General features: G+C 35.5%; 3 protein-coding genes and 1 long non-coding RNA gene across 4 annotated transcripts; 2 read left to right on the top strand and 2 right to left on the bottom strand.

The window, feature by feature from the left end:
- Positions 1–1,185: 1,185 nt before the first annotated feature.
- On the bottom strand, positions 1,186–10,965 carry LOC111780121 (histone-lysine N-methyltransferase ASHR3-like). Its single transcript, XM_023660415.1, has 11 exons — positions 10,543–10,965; positions 9,931–10,083; positions 8,974–9,138; positions 8,325–8,351; positions 7,622–7,736; positions 7,238–7,334; positions 6,128–6,221; positions 5,661–5,739; positions 3,021–3,192; positions 2,324–2,404; positions 1,186–1,599 (listed from the first exon to the last, which is right to left on the bottom strand). The coding sequence occupies exons 1-11, from the start codon at positions 10,909–10,911 to the stop codon at positions 1,443–1,445; spliced, it is 1,509 nt and encodes a 502-aa protein (XP_023516183.1). The 5' UTR covers positions 10,912–10,965; the 3' UTR covers positions 1,186–1,442.
- A 401-nt stretch (positions 10,966–11,366) lies between these two features.
- On the bottom strand, positions 11,367–13,536 carry LOC111780119 (AP2-like ethylene-responsive transcription factor At1g16060). The gene is made up of 8 exons (XM_023660413.1): positions 13,353–13,536; positions 13,152–13,234; positions 13,033–13,041; positions 12,831–12,919; positions 12,666–12,739; positions 12,485–12,535; positions 12,320–12,396; positions 11,367–12,033 (listed from the first exon to the last, which is right to left on the bottom strand). Exons 1-8 carry the CDS (start codon positions 13,505–13,507, stop codon positions 11,486–11,488), a joined length of 1,086 nt encoding a protein of 361 aa, XP_023516181.1. The 5' UTR covers positions 13,508–13,536; the 3' UTR covers positions 11,367–11,485.
- On the top strand, positions 13,173–13,947 carry LOC111780122. The gene is made up of 2 exons (XR_002812797.1): positions 13,173–13,401; positions 13,484–13,947. It is a non-coding gene; the product is annotated as an uncharacterized LOC111780122 (long non-coding RNA).
- Positions 13,948–14,755: 808 nt separating this feature from the next.
- Positions 14,756–16,902, top strand: LOC111780120 (50S ribosomal protein L35, chloroplastic-like). The gene is made up of 3 exons (XM_023660414.1): positions 14,756–15,113; positions 15,995–16,111; positions 16,663–16,902. The coding sequence occupies exons 1-3, from the start codon at positions 14,853–14,855 to the stop codon at positions 16,738–16,740; spliced, it is 456 nt and encodes a 151-aa protein (XP_023516182.1). The 5' UTR covers positions 14,756–14,852; the 3' UTR covers positions 16,741–16,902.
- Positions 16,903–17,293: the final 391 nt, after the last annotated feature.

Raw genomic sequence — 17,293 nt, 5'->3', positions numbered from 1 at the left:
TTGTTTTAAAACCCACCTGTTTTCTGTCTGCCTGCTTAATATATATATATATATATATATTATACAATATATTTCCTTTGCAATTTACTAATCTTGAGAACTAAGGGTCAGAAGAAAAGAAAGAAAGCAAAAACTCCACTTTTTTTCGAAGAGGATTGGAAAGAGGGGCTGTTTTTAGGTTCAAACCCAGATTCCTGTGCTACGTTTTTCCTTTTTTTCCTTTTTCTTTTTTCTTTTTTAAAGATGAAATTCAGGCTATAATATTAGGTTTGGAGGCAATTTAGAAATTACAATTCTATAATGATGACTAGAATTTTGCCCTGCAATTTTTGGCTCTTATCGACACGCTTGGCGTCTATGAAGCAAATTAACATTAAAATTAGAGACTGTTGCGTGTTGAAGATGTACTTGAATATTGTATTGAAAAGTGTTCTTTTGTGTGGTCATGACATGTGCTGTGTAGGGCATTGGGTGGGTAAGTCAGGAAGGCCGACACAGGGTGGGTGGGATATTGGGGTGAGAATTGTGGAAATCCCAAGCGGTCTGTTCATAATTGAGAGCCCCAATACGAAGTTTGGGGCTCTAGTCGTAGGTTGCTCAGACAAGAAAGGTGTTCAAATATTTGCTATTAGAGAGACTATATTTTAGTAGTTCAAGGCCACCCTGAGTATTCTAAAGACATTCTTTTACAAACTTGTGGGTCGCATCGTCAAGAGCGACATCACTGCAGGGTCACTATTCTACTTGCCTAATACTAACTTAGCAGCAAACTTTTATAATTTCATCATTACCTTGGAACTTCTGATTGGAGTTTATGAACTTTTGAAGAGGGAATTAGCTGAAGATGCGAAGTTAGCAATACAGGCGGCAGAATCAGATGCAAAGGAAGACTAATGGAATCTGCTCAAAATAAAATTTGCTGATTAGCATGAATCATTTGTTTGAACCACATGACAGGCAAGTTTTAACTAGTTAAAGTAGGAACGGCTCCAAACATAGGATACATACACAATAGATTATGCCACATTATTATAAATCATATTATTATAGCAGATCCAAGTGGGGTTCCACTTTTAGCAAATAAGTAAACCCTTTTCCACTAGAGAAATTACATGCATAAAGGCTATCAAATGAATCCTCGGATTGAACGTCACTCTTTAAATCATCTGTAATGAGTCAGAACAATGAGAAACATTTAATACTAAATAAGCATCCCTTGATTTCTTTAGACAAATAGGATAAAATCAATTACACGTATTCCTCAATTTCAGCGTTCTCCAACAAGAAAATTCTGGAGAACTTCACAATGGTTTGTTGAAATTCAAAGAATTTAATAGCATTGCAAATTTATTTTGCTTCTTTTCTTCTAGCGTCTTGGCCCATTTTATATCAAGAGTATTAATGTACAGTGATATTGACCCAACCACACATGTTAATATGAATCATACAGTTATACCAGTTATGCGAGCTGCTGACGTTCTCCTGCGTTTTGTACCCCAGAAGAGGTCCATGGCAGTTATCCTTTTTTTGCTTCCAAGAAAGCGTTGACAGTTTGAAGCACCACAATGGCATTTCACCTCAGGTCCAAATTGCACAAATCTTCATGATGAAAAATCTTTGTTCAATATCAAATACAACATATACATTCACCCACACCCCAAAAATGTAAAGGCTCGACAAGTTTCATAAGATTAAAAAAGTACGAGATTCAACGAAGCCTAGCTGATAAGCAAGCTGACCAATCACAGTTCTAATTCTAAAATGTCCCCCATTATTTTAGATTTTCAATACAGAAGCACAACTGACGCAACCGATTTCCTTGGTATTTGACCATTCCAAATATGTTCTCCTATGGCAAACACGGGTATTGTCCGCCAAAAAAGCAAATAACCTCCCTATCCTCTACTACAGAAGACTAGGATGATGGTCCAGCATAAAGGTATAAGGCATATCAATAGAGACAAAAGCCTGAATTTTCGCTACAAATTAGTAGTGAGTTCACGGCAGGAAAATGCACATTACATTTTGGGTTTCAAATCTCCACATGCTCGTGAAGAACTTAAAATAAAATAAAATAAAATAAAATAAAATAATATTTAAGAAAACGCAGGGCAGGTGGGGAGGAGGGTGTTTACCAGTTTTCTTCTTAGAAATAATGATCACTGAAAGACAATCGCAAAACATCCCGAATATCACAGGTTCACATTAAATACATGGAAACATTCATATTCATGCATGCGTTTGCTTCAACCAAACAAATTAGAGAGTCGTCATACGTAATAGAAAAACAAATGATTAACTTTTAGACGGTACTAATACGTACCTGTAGTCATATGTTAACGGCTCTCCAACCTCGATTGATCGAGCAGCAAACACACCAACACGTGTTTCCCCCTCAACTTGCCTATTCAAAACCAATATTATTAGTCAGAGAATCTTGGATTTGTACAATGATGCAATCATTGAGGCAGTACTTGTCTGATATGCACAGCTTGTTCCTTAAAAAGAATCAACAAATTCATAATAAACCATTGCAATTCAAAACCTAAATGCATGAAACAATAAATTGCAAGAGGCAACAAAGAGGAAGGTAAAGATATTCAATTAAAACGATTTCCCAACTGATAAACACTTGGAAGATGAGTCGGCAGTGACCTACTATTCACGCCTGCCGAAAAATTGGATGGTTTTAAGATATGCTAGCATTGTGACTTGCCTCTACCATTGCGCCTCCCGTCACATATAAGGGGAAAGGATCAATGACTACGCAATAAACATCATTGACGTGACAGACCAGAGTACGTCAACAAAGCAATTATCTTAAATGGTTATTGTAAAGGTAGACATCAGCAGAAAACTATTGTGTCAAACATCATTTTGTGTAATTTTATATATAATTGTTAACAGAGTATATTCCTACAAACAAAACATGAAAACTAGTTTACAATCCCTGCAAACACAAGAGGTAAAAGAACTCAAACGAAAAAAAAAAAAATTAAACAGAGGGGAAGCCAACTAACCACTTCTCAAGACTACAGTTGGGATCACAGCTGTGGTTTAGAAAACGAGATGCATTGCCCTTGAAAGTTGCATCAATTGTGAAGTCTTTCCGAATTTCACACATATAGAAATTCTTCATGCCCTTATATTTCATGTCCCAAAGCCTTTGTTCACATAGAGCATCATCAATAACTGAGAACAAGACAATGCAGCGTATAATCATGATGTTCAAAAAAGCAAAAAAGAAAACATTCCGTTCTCATCGAACTCCAATGCCCTACTCTCCTAGGAAGCTAAAAGAGCATGTTCTCTGCTCATAAATTTAAAATACAGATCAAAGTCAAACTAAAGACGCAATAAGAAAAAAAGTTAGATCTCCACTTCAAATCCAGAAACCACTTCTTGCTTCAGTGACCTTTCACCCAGCAAAGTTGGTGGAAGCTTGAGAATTAATTTTCTCGATCGGATCAAACTTCCAAGATTTTATTGAAGGCCTTAAAAGATCGAATTTAGAAATAAGGTAGAAGATAGAAATGCTCTGAACGTTCTCTAGAACCTCAGAAAATATAAGTCTTATGGTGATGTAAGTCATGAAACATGTTTATTACAATTACTATTCATTTCCCTTGACTGAATGACGTGTTAGGATACTAAGTAACCTGAGCTTGTTGTCTATGATAGATTATGGCTCCTAAGAGAAGGAGAGATATGTAATGGGTCAAAATGGACAATATCTGTTAGCAGTGACTTGGGCTATTACATATTCAGACCTCAACCAGACTCTTAAGTCAGTGCAGCAAGACCTTATCATTCTCTTATGTCGTTCATTTCAAAGGAAAAGCCAAGGATAGATTCAGTGCAGTTTAGAGTTATCATTTGCTAGCATGCCAACAAAGAATGAGACAAATACTCTGACCAGACAAGGGAGAGGGCGAAGTTTGAAATTATATTTTTCTGGTGTTTCTGTGATGTTCTACCTTCATCGATTCTGATAATTATTCGCGTCCAATTAGAACTTTCTTTATTATATCCTACTTTTGACTTAAATTGTCACTAATCTAAATTATCTCTAAATTTAATTATACATTAGTTTATCTCAAATATTTAGCTGCTAAATTTTGTATTTAGTACCAACGTTCCCTTGAGAGGTAAAATATTATTCAAGAATGTTAAAATACTTGGATATGGAAAAGGTTGGGAAAGTTTTGTATTTTGATAAGATTCCCTAATTTGACGAATATATAAAAAAAATAATAATAATAATAAAAAAAAGTTGAGATTTATGTAGCACCAATAAATTGATTATGTTGTATGCAAAGAAAAATGAGAACTACCTTCCCCAATATACTCGATGACAAATTCACCTTTACCAATAGACTCTGCTGCCTCCACACCCCAGCCACAATATTCAGTCTGAAATTGGGTTATCAATAAATAACTACTTAAAAGATGGAATTCAGAAAAGAAAAATAAATAAAATTCAACTTGCTAGATATAATACTAACAAAAATTGAAAGATTATTTCTCATAACCATTTATGAAAAAGTTTGTTGTTTTCTCACATTTTATATACAATGTTTTCATCACTGTTCAGAGGAAACATTTGAATTTATAGCTAAATTTTAAAAACTAAAACTAAAATTTTAAAAACTACTCTCAAATTTTCAAAACATAATTTGGATTTTAAAAATATTTGTAAAAAAAAAGTAGATTAAAAAAATCAAATATCAAAAACCAAAAACTAAACGGTTATCCAACCATACCTAAAAAATCAAGAATTTGATATATTTATCCAACTTACCTTGACAATTTTGATCTTCTTCTCCTTACGGAATGGTCTATTCGTACAAGTGTCTCTGCAATGGCAAGCTTTTGAACAGCTTATGCATTGAACCCTAATAAGCCATAATGACAGCTAATTCAGTGCTTATACAATTAAGCAGAGATGGAAATGCGGTGACAACTCAAGAGACTGGATAAAAAATTGTACAGCTATCATTGAAAATAATGATTCTATACAAAAAAAGAAGGTACAAATTACAAACATATTAACGTTATCAGATGATGGATGGGTTGTTGTAAGTAATTTGAAAAGAAATCACTTATTCATCCAAAATAACTCCAACTTTTAGAAATAAAGCGTATCAAACAAATTTTGAAGATGTCTTGTAGACACTTGTGCAGAATGCATTTATTATGTGTCAACATATAAGAATCCTCTGCAGGGGCTGGTTGAATTGGATCCTTGACTCTAGACAGTCTCTGGGTGCTTGAATTTCCTTCGGGCTCCGATCATTGATTTCTTTGGAATATGGTCTCTTGAAGGGGGGGCCCTGACCCTTTTAAATCAAACAACGTGTATTCCTTAAAGTCCTCTTTTTATTTTTGGTGGAGTTTGGAAGTGGGGTTAGATGGAAGAGTTCCGTTTTACGAGGAAGTGGAGGTCTGTAAAAGAACACCAAACCCATATTCTTTGGAGCTACCAGTACGCTCACGATTTGGTTCTACCTACGATTCGCTTTTAGAGTCTGTGGTACGGAAATGGTAAGNCCTAATTTGACGAATATATAAAAAAAATAATAATAATAATAAAAAAAAGTTGAGATTTATGTAGCACCAATAAATTGATTATGTTGTATGCAAAGAAAAATGAGAACTACCTTCCCCAATATACTCGATGACAAATTCACCTTTACCAATAGACTCTGCTGCCTCCACACCCCAGCCACAATATTCAGTCTGAAATTGGGTTATCAATAAATAACTACTTAAAAGATGGAATTCAGAAAAGAAAAATAAATAAAATTCAACTTGCTAGATATAATACTAACAAAAATTGAAAGATTATTTCTCATAACCATTTATGAAAAAGTTTGTTGTTTTCTCACATTTTATATACAATGTTTTCATCACTGTTCAGAGGAAACATTTGAATTTATAGCTAAATTTTAAAAACTAAAACTAAAATTTTAAAAACTACTCTCAAATTTTCAAAACATAATTTGGATTTTAAAAATATTTGTAAAAAAAAAGTAGATTAAAAAAATCAAATATCAAAAACCAAAAACTAAACGGTTATCCAACCATACCTAAAAAATCAAGAATTTGATATATTTATCCAACTTACCTTGACAATTTTGATCTTCTTCTCCTTACGGAATGGTCTATTCGTACAAGTGTCTCTGCAATGGCAAGCTTTTGAACAGCTTATGCATTGAACCCTAATAAGCCATAATGACAGCTAATTCAGTGCTTATACAATTAAGCAGAGATGGAAATGCGGTGACAACTCAAGAGACTGGATAAAAAATTGTACAGCTATCATTGAAAATAATGATTCTATACAAAAAAAGAAGGTACAAATTACAAACATATTAACGTTATCAGATGATGGATGGGTTGTTGTAAGTAATTTGAAAAGAAATCACTTATTCATCCAAAATAACTCCAACTTTTAGAAATAAAGCGTATCAAACAAATTTTGAAGATGTCTTGTAGACACTTGTGCAGAATGCATTTATTATGTGTCAACATATAAGAATCCTCTGCAGGGGCTGGTTGAATTGGATCCTTGACTCTAGACAGTCTCTGGGTGCTTGAATTTCCTTCGGGCTCCGATCATTGATTTCTTTGGAATATGGTCTCTTGAAGGGGGGGCCCTGACCCTTTTAAATCAAACAACGTGTATTCCTTAAAGTCCTCTTTTTATTTTTGGTGGAGTTTGGAAGTGGGGTTAGATGGAAGAGTTCCGTTTTACGAGGAAGTGGAGGTCTGTAAAAGAACACCAAACCCATATTCTTTGGAGCTACCAGTACGCTCACGATTTGGTTCTACCTACGATTCGCTTTTAGAGTCTGTGGTACGGAAATGGTAAGGCTATGATGGAGAAGGTTTCCCTTTGGTAGGCTTGCTTTCTTTAAGGGGTGTGGAAGATTAGGTTAGAGGGGAATCATAGTATTTTGAGATAAAGGGAGTTTTGTGAGGGAGATATGCGAGGTTATCAGGTTTAATGTCTCTATTTGGACCTCAATACCTAGGGTATTTTATAATTATCAGGCAGGTCTTATCTTTTGGGTTGGAGTTTTTTCTGGTAGTTTGTTGGGCAAGTGCATGCTCTTGCATATTCTTTAATATCTGTCATTACAAGCTTCCTGTCTTATTTAAAGAAAATAGCAAACATACAAAAACAATATGGTGGACATCAATCACTAACATTTTTGGATAAAAGTAGTCTCACCTGCACACACAGTCATCAGAGCATTCAGATTTACAGTTTGTGCATCCAATGCCATCAGCAACACCACTATCCCGCTTTTTCTTTACTAGATAAATATCTTAATTCAGTTAAGAAAAATGGCACGATTATTGTAAATGAAATTTTAATTAACCTACTCATAAAAAATAAACTACCAATCTAAAAAAGTTTTAAAAACTTATTTAAAACATATAAATGAGGCCCGACCATAGAAGATGTAACTTCTATGAATACAAAGACGGAGAAGCTTGAAAGAAACTTTTATACATCATTATAAGAATGCCTTTCCACGTTTACTTATGAATCATCCGACTGTTATTTACTTCTATAACAGTTCAATTATAACCAACAATACAAAAAGGATACTGCGCCTTATGTGGGTGTATGGCGGTGGCTCCATCTTTTTCTCCATATCTTTCCATGTTATGTCAATCTTGAATTCCTCATCAACATAGGGAAGAGGCAAGCGACAAAATACCTCCTAAATTTGAAGTAAAAAGAAACTTCGTGAGACACAATGTGAAGAAAGGAATAGAGCACGTGACTTATGACGTGATGTATCACTGAACCCCTTTTCTTCTCCGGATGCTTGGCGAGTGAGAACATCAAGCAATATAAATTTAGATTCAAATGCAAGCCTATTCCATATTTTAATGTTCTCTGTCGATTTTAGGCATATCTTCTCAGAATAAAACCACGTTAGACCAAGAACAGGAAAAAGTGACATGAGAACTAGTTACATATTCTAGTTCAAATCAATAAATTACTAATAACCTTCAAGTGAAAATTCAAATGAGAAAAAAAATGACGCGGCTAGAAAGCTCAAATGAAAAATGAGAGCGTACACTCAAAGGCACATATAAATTGCATCAGTCTTACATGCACAAGGTGCTGGTTTTAATCAAGATAAAATGTTAATCTAAACATCTCGAAAACAAATAAAAATGTTAGAATCCCAAAGTGTATGATCTCCATGCTTTGAAAATTCAAAATGTAGCACGAATACTTGACACATTCACCAGGTAGGGAGTAAGAGAACCTAACAAAGTAAATTGCTTGTGAATCGAACCTCTATGTCATTTGTTGTCACTGCATGCTGCCCATTCAACAAATATAATAGTCCTGTCAGCCAGCCTAAAGATAAAGATACAGATGCAGAAGTAAAACTTCAACAAGAAAAGAGAGAGAGAGAGAGAGAGAGAGAGAGGTCAAAGACAAGATTAACTAGCCAGATAAACAAGCATTAAAACAAGGTATCTTCAAAATGAATAAACCGAAAAGACATTATAAGCCTGAATGACATACAGTGTCACAAAGCTAATATCATCATAGGCACATAAAATAACATAGTAAGCTTCATATCAGGAATAACTTTCAGAAATTACCAGTCACTCGAGATTGAGTTGCACAATACAGCTAAAGACAAGAAATCACCTATGCAACATTATTTTACAAGCACTTTGTAAGAGCAACATCCATATAGGCAGGCTACTAGAGCATAAGAGGTTTAAATTCAAAAGAAAAAAGTGATCATTTCATTTTCCAATTGGTAGTGACCACAGGGAAGTTATAATTTCAAATACGGGCATACATCTGAATAACATATAGCATACTCAAATCAGAAGGTTCAGATTTATCAATGACATTGAGCATGAGAAGGTATCTTCAAAGAGAAAAGAAAATACAATTTTGGAGGTAAAGGATAGAAGAAAATTGACCTTTAAGTCCACTCGCCAGTCGGTTGGATGCCTCCAGCAGATGGCTTTTCCAGGTTGATTATTTAAATGCATCACTTTATCCGGCCATGGTGCACATTTATCATGCGATGCTATAGTGCAGCGTATGCACTTCCAATGTAATCTTTGTTTGCATATAAAGCATTCCTGTTTCCCAAAAAAGCATATATTTACACACATATCAGCTGATGTTTACAACTATTTGATAAAAACTGTGTTGAAGTGCACTCACAATAATTCTACATTCAATTATAAAAATATCATAGGCGAGTCCCAATGCCATAGAATGCAGCAAGATTCTCGAATTATAGAACCATTTATCTACCGCAAGAGGAAGATACAATCATATAAACAACCAAAAGCGACCCTATTCATAAATACACACTGACTACTTCAATGATCAGTATCTTCTCAACGAATATTTAGCTAACTATAGGTTAGATTAATTCTAATCAATAGGGTTCGATTATTCTAAATATTATGATCATACAAGTATTTTTCAATGTAAAATCTCAAAAACTCGATCTCAAAAGACAAAACTTCAGCTAAAAATTAATGATAACAACAAAGGTAATAATAATTAATAAATAGACAAAACAAATATACGGAGTAGTTGTTTTAGAAGAAATTTGGATTTAGTTCCTTAAGAAGAGGAAAGAGGGGAAAGTTCAAGAAAATGCAATTGACTGACTCAAGCTAAGATGAATAAAGCCCCTACTGGTGCATTAGATGATCCTAGTGGTCATCTTATCAGAAGGTATTGAAATTTTGAGGAAAATGAAAAAGGCAAGTAAATTGTTAATATGCAGCTTAAGCTAATTGAGGGCTGTGTTGTAATGAAGAAAGAAGGGCGCCTTGTATAGTTAAAGAGGATGTTTGTGTCTGTGTTTTACTATGAAAAGAAAATATGTAGTTTAACGGATGATAGAATGACATTACATGTTGAGGGCACTTGAACTTCCTGTGACCTGAGAATCCCAAGCTTTCCTTGGCACATATTACATGGTAAACTCCTCCACAGCCACGAATACTGCATTCGACCTCCTCTCCGGGAAATATATATCTCCGGCAACATAAACATTCTTTTTCTACCTGGAGCAGCCAGTAGAAGGAACAATTTAATTGACATAAAATTTAAGAAGGAAGTTCAAGCGCCGTGCTTACTTTTCAATTATCAGCTACACGTCCACTTACAAGAAATTAAAGAAAAAGAAACTAACTTGCAGTTAAAATCAACATCGGTGGGGGAAGAATTTTCATCATAAGCTACTCAAACTAAAAGTGCTACGCTCTACATCCAAATTATTTCCTCAAGCATTTCTCAAAGGTATATGAACTACTTCATATATACTTCCACGAAAACATTTGATTCAGCTTCATAAATGTCATCTAGAACTTCAACCCTTATTAATTTAAATAAAAACAAAGTTCCTTGTCTAGAAACAAGAAGAACGAAACTCCATCAAAGAAAGACATGCTAAACACGACCAATCTACCAGCTCCAATACTGTAGCATGTAAAACTCAAAAATAAAACAGGAAGATAAATAACCATTTTCCGAGCGCCTTCAAGAAATGGAAATGAACAACGAGACTCGGGAACGCCGGACTCTTGCTTTCTACGAACCCAAGATTTCACATGGTCTTCCAAATTCTTCCCTCCATAATGCCTTTTAGATCTGTCCAACGCGTCTCCGCTCTGGCTCGAAACCCTAATCCCACAGCCTCTGCCGACCTCATCATCGTTGGGAAATGAACATTGAAACCCCTGCCCCCAAATACTACCAGTAGGCAGAGATTTAACAGAATCGTCGCAGAGGAGGGAAGATGTAATATCAGTAGGATCAATAACAGGTTTGATATTAGGGCACCGAGTGAGCGTAAGAGCTGCAGAGAGTGAAAGATTACCCAAGTCTGGCATTTTTCTCGTGGAAAAATCAGCGAACAAAAAAAGTAGCAGAGGAGGGAAGTAGATGAGACTAAATTGGGCGGGAAAACTGAAATTATATATATTCACGGAGGAGAAGCCTCTTGAAATTACGATTAAGACCCAACTACTTGAGTGGATTTACGAAATTGCCACCAAACAATCACTAATGTTCGTGGGGCGGGGGGGAGATAAAATGGAGTACGCGGGAATTTTTAAAATTTGCCTGCTCGTTCCAAGTTCCAACCAAATGAGTACTATTGCTGATTGATGCAGATACCGACAAATTTGGTGCCACGTCAGCACCCCAAGGCCTCTATAAACCTTTTTATTTATTTTATTTTATTTTATTTTATTTTATTTTATTTATAATCTTCTTCCCAACAATCTTCAAGAACACGAAAATGTATTAAAAATTCGTAACTAAATTTTTATGGGTATTGGAATCTTTAGTCAAAATAAAAGAATTATTTTTAATCAGCAAATGTTAAAAACTCCTCTTACTAAATCTAAAATCAATATTGCAGATGCTTCGTTAATTATTCTCCTCGATCCTTCTATCCTTCTTCTAATCGTCAAAATCGTAATGCGACGGCGGCGGCGGTACGAAACAGTTGAAATCGCTAAAAATTGCATCATCCGCTTCTCCATAGCAGTAAGATCCCGAGCTATCGCAGGCAAAGAAAGTCTGAACATCATCGGGAAACAAGCACCGTCGCCGTTCGAGCTTCTCCGCTGACGACGGCGTCGACGGACACTCCGTTGCCGAATTCATCTCCATCATTTCCTTGAACTTGGAAGATTGTAGCAGGAGGCCGAGAGCTGACGTGCTGGTGGTGGTCGGTCTGTGGGATGGAGGTAAGGCAATTGGTTCCGCCGTCGCCGAATCGGTGCTGCTTTGGTTTTGGTCCGCCGGGAAGAGCCCTAGGTCCAGTTCTTGTTTAGGGCTTGGGAGGACAGAGTCAATATTTAGAGTGTGGTCGCTGGCGTAAACGACGTCGTTGCAGGGTTTTAGCCACTTAATGTAACGGCTCAGGTCGAAATTGGTGACGGCGTTGAGTCCACGGTATTCTATGGCTGCGATATCGTACGCCGTGGCTGCTTCTTCTTGCGTCGCTACGAAGATTTAGGTATCAACCCATTAGTTTCTAATTATTTAATTCCCTATACTTTTTAAATTACAATAATAGAAATCAAATTAATAATGCATGAATAATTTTAGTAGTATAATTCATCCATTGCATTTTATGAATATTATAATTTATAAACTACCATATCCAAATTTAAATGTGTATAATGTACATATAAAAAATATTAATTTTTTTTTTTTTATATAAAACAAATATTTGTAGCGTTATTACATTGGTTTCTTTAGAAAAGAAAAATGGAAGAAAGAGCACACCATATGTTCCAAGATAGAGATACTTATTGCCAAACACCCTGCCAATTCGAGCTTCCCATCTACCATTGTGATGGTGCCTGCACATTCAAATTAAGCTCATTTATTAAATAAAAAAAGTTTAATTACATTTTGTATAATTTAAATGTAATTATAGAAATGAATTACCTGGCAACGCCTCTGTATTTGGAAACCCCACGAGAAAACCCACTACTTTTTCTGGAAGTTGAATGATTAAACGTTAATTAACGACATTGGTATAAGATTTGTTTCGGAAGTCTATGGATCCTACCAACGACCCAAAATAATATAATTTCCTTAATAATCTTATGGGATAAGTAATTCAAACCTTCTCAACGACCCAATGTATTCTTCCCTCGACTGTCCCTCCATTTCCTTCAGCTCTTTTTGATACGTCGAGAGCTGAAATTACCAAAATAACATAAAAATTCAACACTAAATATAATTTACTATTATTATAATTACTTTTACGTAGCTGAGAAAAAAAAATCACCGGAAAATTAAGAATGGTTTCTTGGCCCCAGTATTTAAGTGCTGCAAGGTCGTACGCATGGGCTGCCGCTTCCTCCTCATCGTATGCACCTTTCCAAAATTACCACCCGAAGGTAAAAACTCAGTAATAAATATATTCAATAATTAAAAAAAAATACTTAATGGCTTATATTAAATTGAATTATGATAAATAAATAGCTTACCAAGATAAACTGAGCGAACGCCAAGCCGAGATGCCAAGCCGAGACAACGAAACCGAGTGAGCCGGGTTATTTATTTTTCAAAATTTGTAATTTAATTTGTTAAAAAAATATATAATTACCTTGTCTTCCTTTCTTGTTCTGCGATTCATTCCAGCAATTCTTATCCCACAAATGAGCCTCATATCTCCCCGTCCATCGATGCCTAGGGTTTACAGAAGCGCAATCGAAGTCAGAATCAATCGACAGAGACAGAGAGAGACGAAGAAGAAGAAGAAGAAGAAGAAGCTCGTAGAGAAGCAAGCAAGGGCGATGAATAAAACCTAGTAACGCCGCGGTAAATGGAGCTTCGTTGAGGAGGCGAATCTCTCGGTACGCTCCTCCGAGTTCGCTTTGTTTTCGTCTTCATTACAATATTTTTATTTACATTGTTGTTCGATTCTCTAATCTGAAGTTGTTGCGATGTGGATTTCGCCATTGTGAAATTTCCAAGAAGTTTAAAATTGACGATAAAAGTTATGAAGGAAGGAGATAGGTTATATAATCTCGAGATCGGAGGCGATGATGAGTGGAGTTAGGGCTGGCGTTCAATTGAATATAGAGCTAGCTGTAAGGTAACCGGCCATGGACCTTATCTTTTTCTTCTTATTTTGCTAATGCTTCATCAATCGGTTTTTTAGTGGATGGCTTCTTCTACCTTGTCTTTAACCTTCCATTTTAGAAGTGTTTGTGGTAAAATTGGAGCCGGCCATGACGGTTGTTCTTTCTCCATTTCTGCCGTCTTTCATCGGTTTCATTGCCTGGAATCTTCCCTCTTCCGCTATCACTTTCTACCGCTCTTCCAAACAACGAGATTTTATATTGTTTTCTTCCACACCAAATGACGGAATAATTTCACTTTTACTAATTTGATTGCTATTCTACATTTAATATTTCTTAATTTTACATCCAATTTTATTTATATCCATATATAAAATGATTAATATTTCCATATCATACTAATTATATTTATTAAGAATTCGGGTCAACTTGCATAAATTTTGTCGGATAAAAATATTTTATTTTTCTTCAATAAAGTGTTATCCTTCTTGAACCAATTGTTAATATTTGTTTATTGAGCTCAATTTATCATCCATTTACCGCAACTACTACAACTTTTAGAATCTCTATCTCATTCATTTTTAACATTGGTTTTGCATTTTTTCTTGGCAAGACGGTCCATGGGTCCAGTAATGTCACCTACCGCTAGTTCATATATTCACATGTGTCACTCTATCAATCACTACTTTTTTTAGCCGAGCTCAAATTCTTCACCACCAAATAAAAATGACGTTTTAAGGTTTAATAGACGAATAAATTGTATATTAATAAAAAAAATAAGGAATTAAAATCAGTATCTTAATATATTGGCTCATTGATTAACGGTAGAAATAAAATAATAAAAACCAATGATTGAAAGGACATTGAGATAATGAAGCTTGATATCCAACCAGCTCAGGGCAGCTTTTGTTCTGGTCATAAAAATATCTTTAAAAATTATAACATTTTTTAAAATCATATATTTAATTTGACTATGTTAAAAACTATATTAAAAGTATAATTTTTTTAAAATTTTAAATGAAAAATTGTAACATATAATAAATATGAGGACGACCAATGTGCATGTACTATTTTGGCCCTAGAAATATTTTTATTTTTTCAAAATTAAGAAATCGATAAATGAAATAAAAGCTATTCACTTTATCCGCACACCAGGCCGAGTTTGAGGCTCGTATAGATTGGCAAGAAGGAGAAAGACGAGACGCTTCCAAGCTTCAGGAGCCATGGCATCTGCTTCGGCAACGGCGTCCTTTGGTCTTAGGTTTTCCCCACTGTGCTCTCGCTCATCAGTTCGCGTCTCTCGTAGTTCTGTCCGGCTCCCGTCGTCGAACAAGGCGTACTCGTTGAGGCTTAGTTCCTCCCACAACATTTCCAGGTTTGGAGTCGCTTTAATTCAGAAGCCATGTCACATTGCTCCCAGTTCTCGAATTCGTACTCCCTTCACTGTTGTCGCTGCCAAAGGGTACAAAATGAAAACCCACAAGGTCTCTATTTCCCTCAATTCTCTGTGATTTTTGGGATATTTTTGTATGGTTTAATTCTGGTTGGATTCTGATTAATTGAAGTTAATTTCAGTATTCTAGATAATTGGATATGTTTGTTTTTTGTTTTAATCGAATTTGTATTATGATTCGAGAATGGGATTGAATTTCAAGTACTCCTTGCGGTACCCAATTCTAGACATTACTGCAGGGGCTAATGTCATTATTATTTTTGTTGAGAAGGGTTGGGAGAACAGTCACCCATCAACTAATCAACAGGTTGATCATAGATTTATAAATAACAAATAATCTCTATTGGTATTGAAGCATTGTGGGAAAACCATGAGAACTTATACTCAAAGTGGACAATATCATACTATTATGGAGAGTCATGATTCTTAACATGGTATCAAAGTTATGCCCTTAACTTAGCCATGTCAATAGAATCTTCAAATGTCGAACAAAGAAGTTGTGAGCCTCAAACTTGTAGTCAAAAGTGGCTCAAGTGTCGAACAAAATGTGTATTTTGTTCGAGGGCTCTAGAGAAGAAGTCGAGTCTCGATTGAGGGAAAGTTGTTCAAGAGCTCCATACGTCTTCGGGGAGGCTCTATGGAGTACATTGTTCGAGAGGAGGATTATTAGGGAAAAAGTCTCACATCGGATAATTAAGGAGTTGATCATGGATTTATAAGTAGGAATACATCTCTATTGATATGAGGCCTTTTAGGAAACTAAAAGCAAAGCTACGAGAGCTTATGTTCAAAGTGGACAATATCCATATAATTGTGGATGGCAGTGATTCCTAACATTGTCTTCTCTTTCTCTTGTATTGTACTGTAATTTTCTTTTTCCTTTTGATTTGATTGTTTGGTGTGACTGGATAGGCTTCAGCAAAGCGATTCAGAGTAACGGGTCGAGGGAAAATCGTTCGGAGGAGAGCTGGAAAGCAGCATTTGCTGTACAAGAAGAACACAAAGAGGAAACTACGGCTTTCCAAAATGGTATGCCATCTTTACTTGTTTTTATTTTTATGATTCTGTATCTGTAATGCGAAATTTCCAAACTTCGAGAGTTTTTCTGGGAGAGGGTTTATATAAATGGATCAAAACTTAGCCAATGCAGCCACCATTTTCAATCACTATGCGACGAGTTATTTGACAGGAAAATAGCTTTGGTTTTGAATTTTCAGAATGTAGTACACAGCCTAGTTTTTATTGATTTATTGGTTGCGTCTGAGAGCAACAAAGGCAGTTCCTTTAGCCTTGTGTTCAAATTTGATTCGATCTAGATTGTTACCATCTGGTCGAGTCCTCTGATTTCCCCTGTGGGCATATAGATCTTATGGTTAATGAACTCTTAGAGCAACAAGAATTCATTTTACCAACAATATTCATGCCTAAGATTTTGTAACATGAACAAAGTGCCTTCTATAATACCAAAAAAGTGTGGTGGGTTGCTCTTGTTGTGCAAGGAAAATTGGCTAGTTCTCAGCATTTGTATATCTGGTTATGTTACCGAGTGTTTTCTTTGATTGGTTTCCGTCTTAACACAGCACCCAGTGAGCCGGAGTGACTACGATAATGTGATTGGTGCTTTGCCGTACCTGAAGGTGAATAGGCAGGCCAAGTAGAGGCCATCACCCCGCCCCACTACACCAGCCTCTACTCACTTCATGTGTAATCAAACGATTTTCAATTTTCCAGAACTCATCAAATGGAAAAATTCGATTGCTTAAAGATCTTATCTCTAATTTATTTCATCAGTTGATAATGGTACGCGTTCTTTTAATTCCCTTCCTCTCTTTCTTTTTGCTAACTTCATAGGCTACAAAGATGGAGCTTTATTTCTTCTATAAACTATGAGGATCTGGGAAGTCTGCCCTGTTTGCTCTGTTTCATCTCATAAACAAAGTAATCATATCTAATTTCTTCTTATACAATAAACAAATTTGATTTCTTCTTTGATTTACTTCCTCAAAGAAGAATCAAAATCATCACTCCAAAGAGAACAGGTGAAGTCATAATCTTACTGTAGTTATTCTGATCTCTCTATCCATTTTTTTGTATGAAAAGGAATTTAATTGTGATGTCCACGTTGGCCGGGGAGGAGAACAAAACACTCTTTATAAGGGTGTGGTGGAAACCTTCCCCTAGCAGATGCATTTTAAAGCCTTGAGAGGAAGC

The sequence above is a fragment of the Cucurbita pepo genome, chromosome LG18 (assembly GCF_002806865.2).
Source record: "Cucurbita pepo subsp. pepo cultivar mu-cu-16 chromosome LG18, ASM280686v2, whole genome shotgun sequence".
NCBI classification, from domain to species: Eukaryota; Viridiplantae; Streptophyta; class Magnoliopsida; order Cucurbitales; family Cucurbitaceae; genus Cucurbita; species Cucurbita pepo.
This window is presented reverse-complemented; position numbering and strand designations above follow the sequence as displayed.

Excerpts from the sequence above, each read along its gene's own strand:
- LOC111780121 (XM_023660415.1), bottom strand. The coding sequence starts at position 10,911 with ATGCCAGACTTGGGTAATCTTTCACTCTCTGCAGCTCTTACGCTCACT. Across the intron at positions 9,139-9,930 it reads AGTTCAAGTGCCCTCAACAT|GAATGCTTTATATGCAAACA; the intron begins GTAATGTCATTC and ends TTTGGGAAACAG. Across the intron at positions 1,600-2,323 it reads CCGTTAACATATGACTACAG|ATTTGTGCAATTTGGACCTG; the intron begins GTACGTATTAGT and ends TTCATCATGAAG.
- LOC111780119 (XM_023660413.1), bottom strand. The coding sequence starts at position 13,507 with ATGGCGAAATCCACATCGCAACAACTTCAGATTAGAGAATCGAACAAC. Across the intron at positions 13,235-13,352 it reads ATTTACCGCGGCGTTACTAG|GCATCGATGGACGGGGAGAT; the intron begins GTTTTATTCATC and ends TGTAAACCCTAG. Across the intron at positions 12,034-12,319 it reads TCTCTATCTTGGAACATATG|CGACGCAAGAAGAAGCAGCC; the intron begins GTGTGCTCTTTC and ends AAATCTTCGTAG.
- LOC111780120 (XM_023660414.1), top strand. The coding sequence starts at position 14,853 with ATGGCATCTGCTTCGGCAACGGCGTCCTTTGGTCTTAGGTTTTCCCCA. Across the intron at positions 15,114-15,994 it reads ACAAAATGAAAACCCACAAG|GCTTCAGCAAAGCGATTCAG; the intron begins GTCTCTATTTCC and ends GTGACTGGATAG. Across the intron at positions 16,112-16,662 it reads AACTACGGCTTTCCAAAATG|CACCCAGTGAGCCGGAGTGA; the intron begins GTATGCCATCTT and ends GTCTTAACACAG.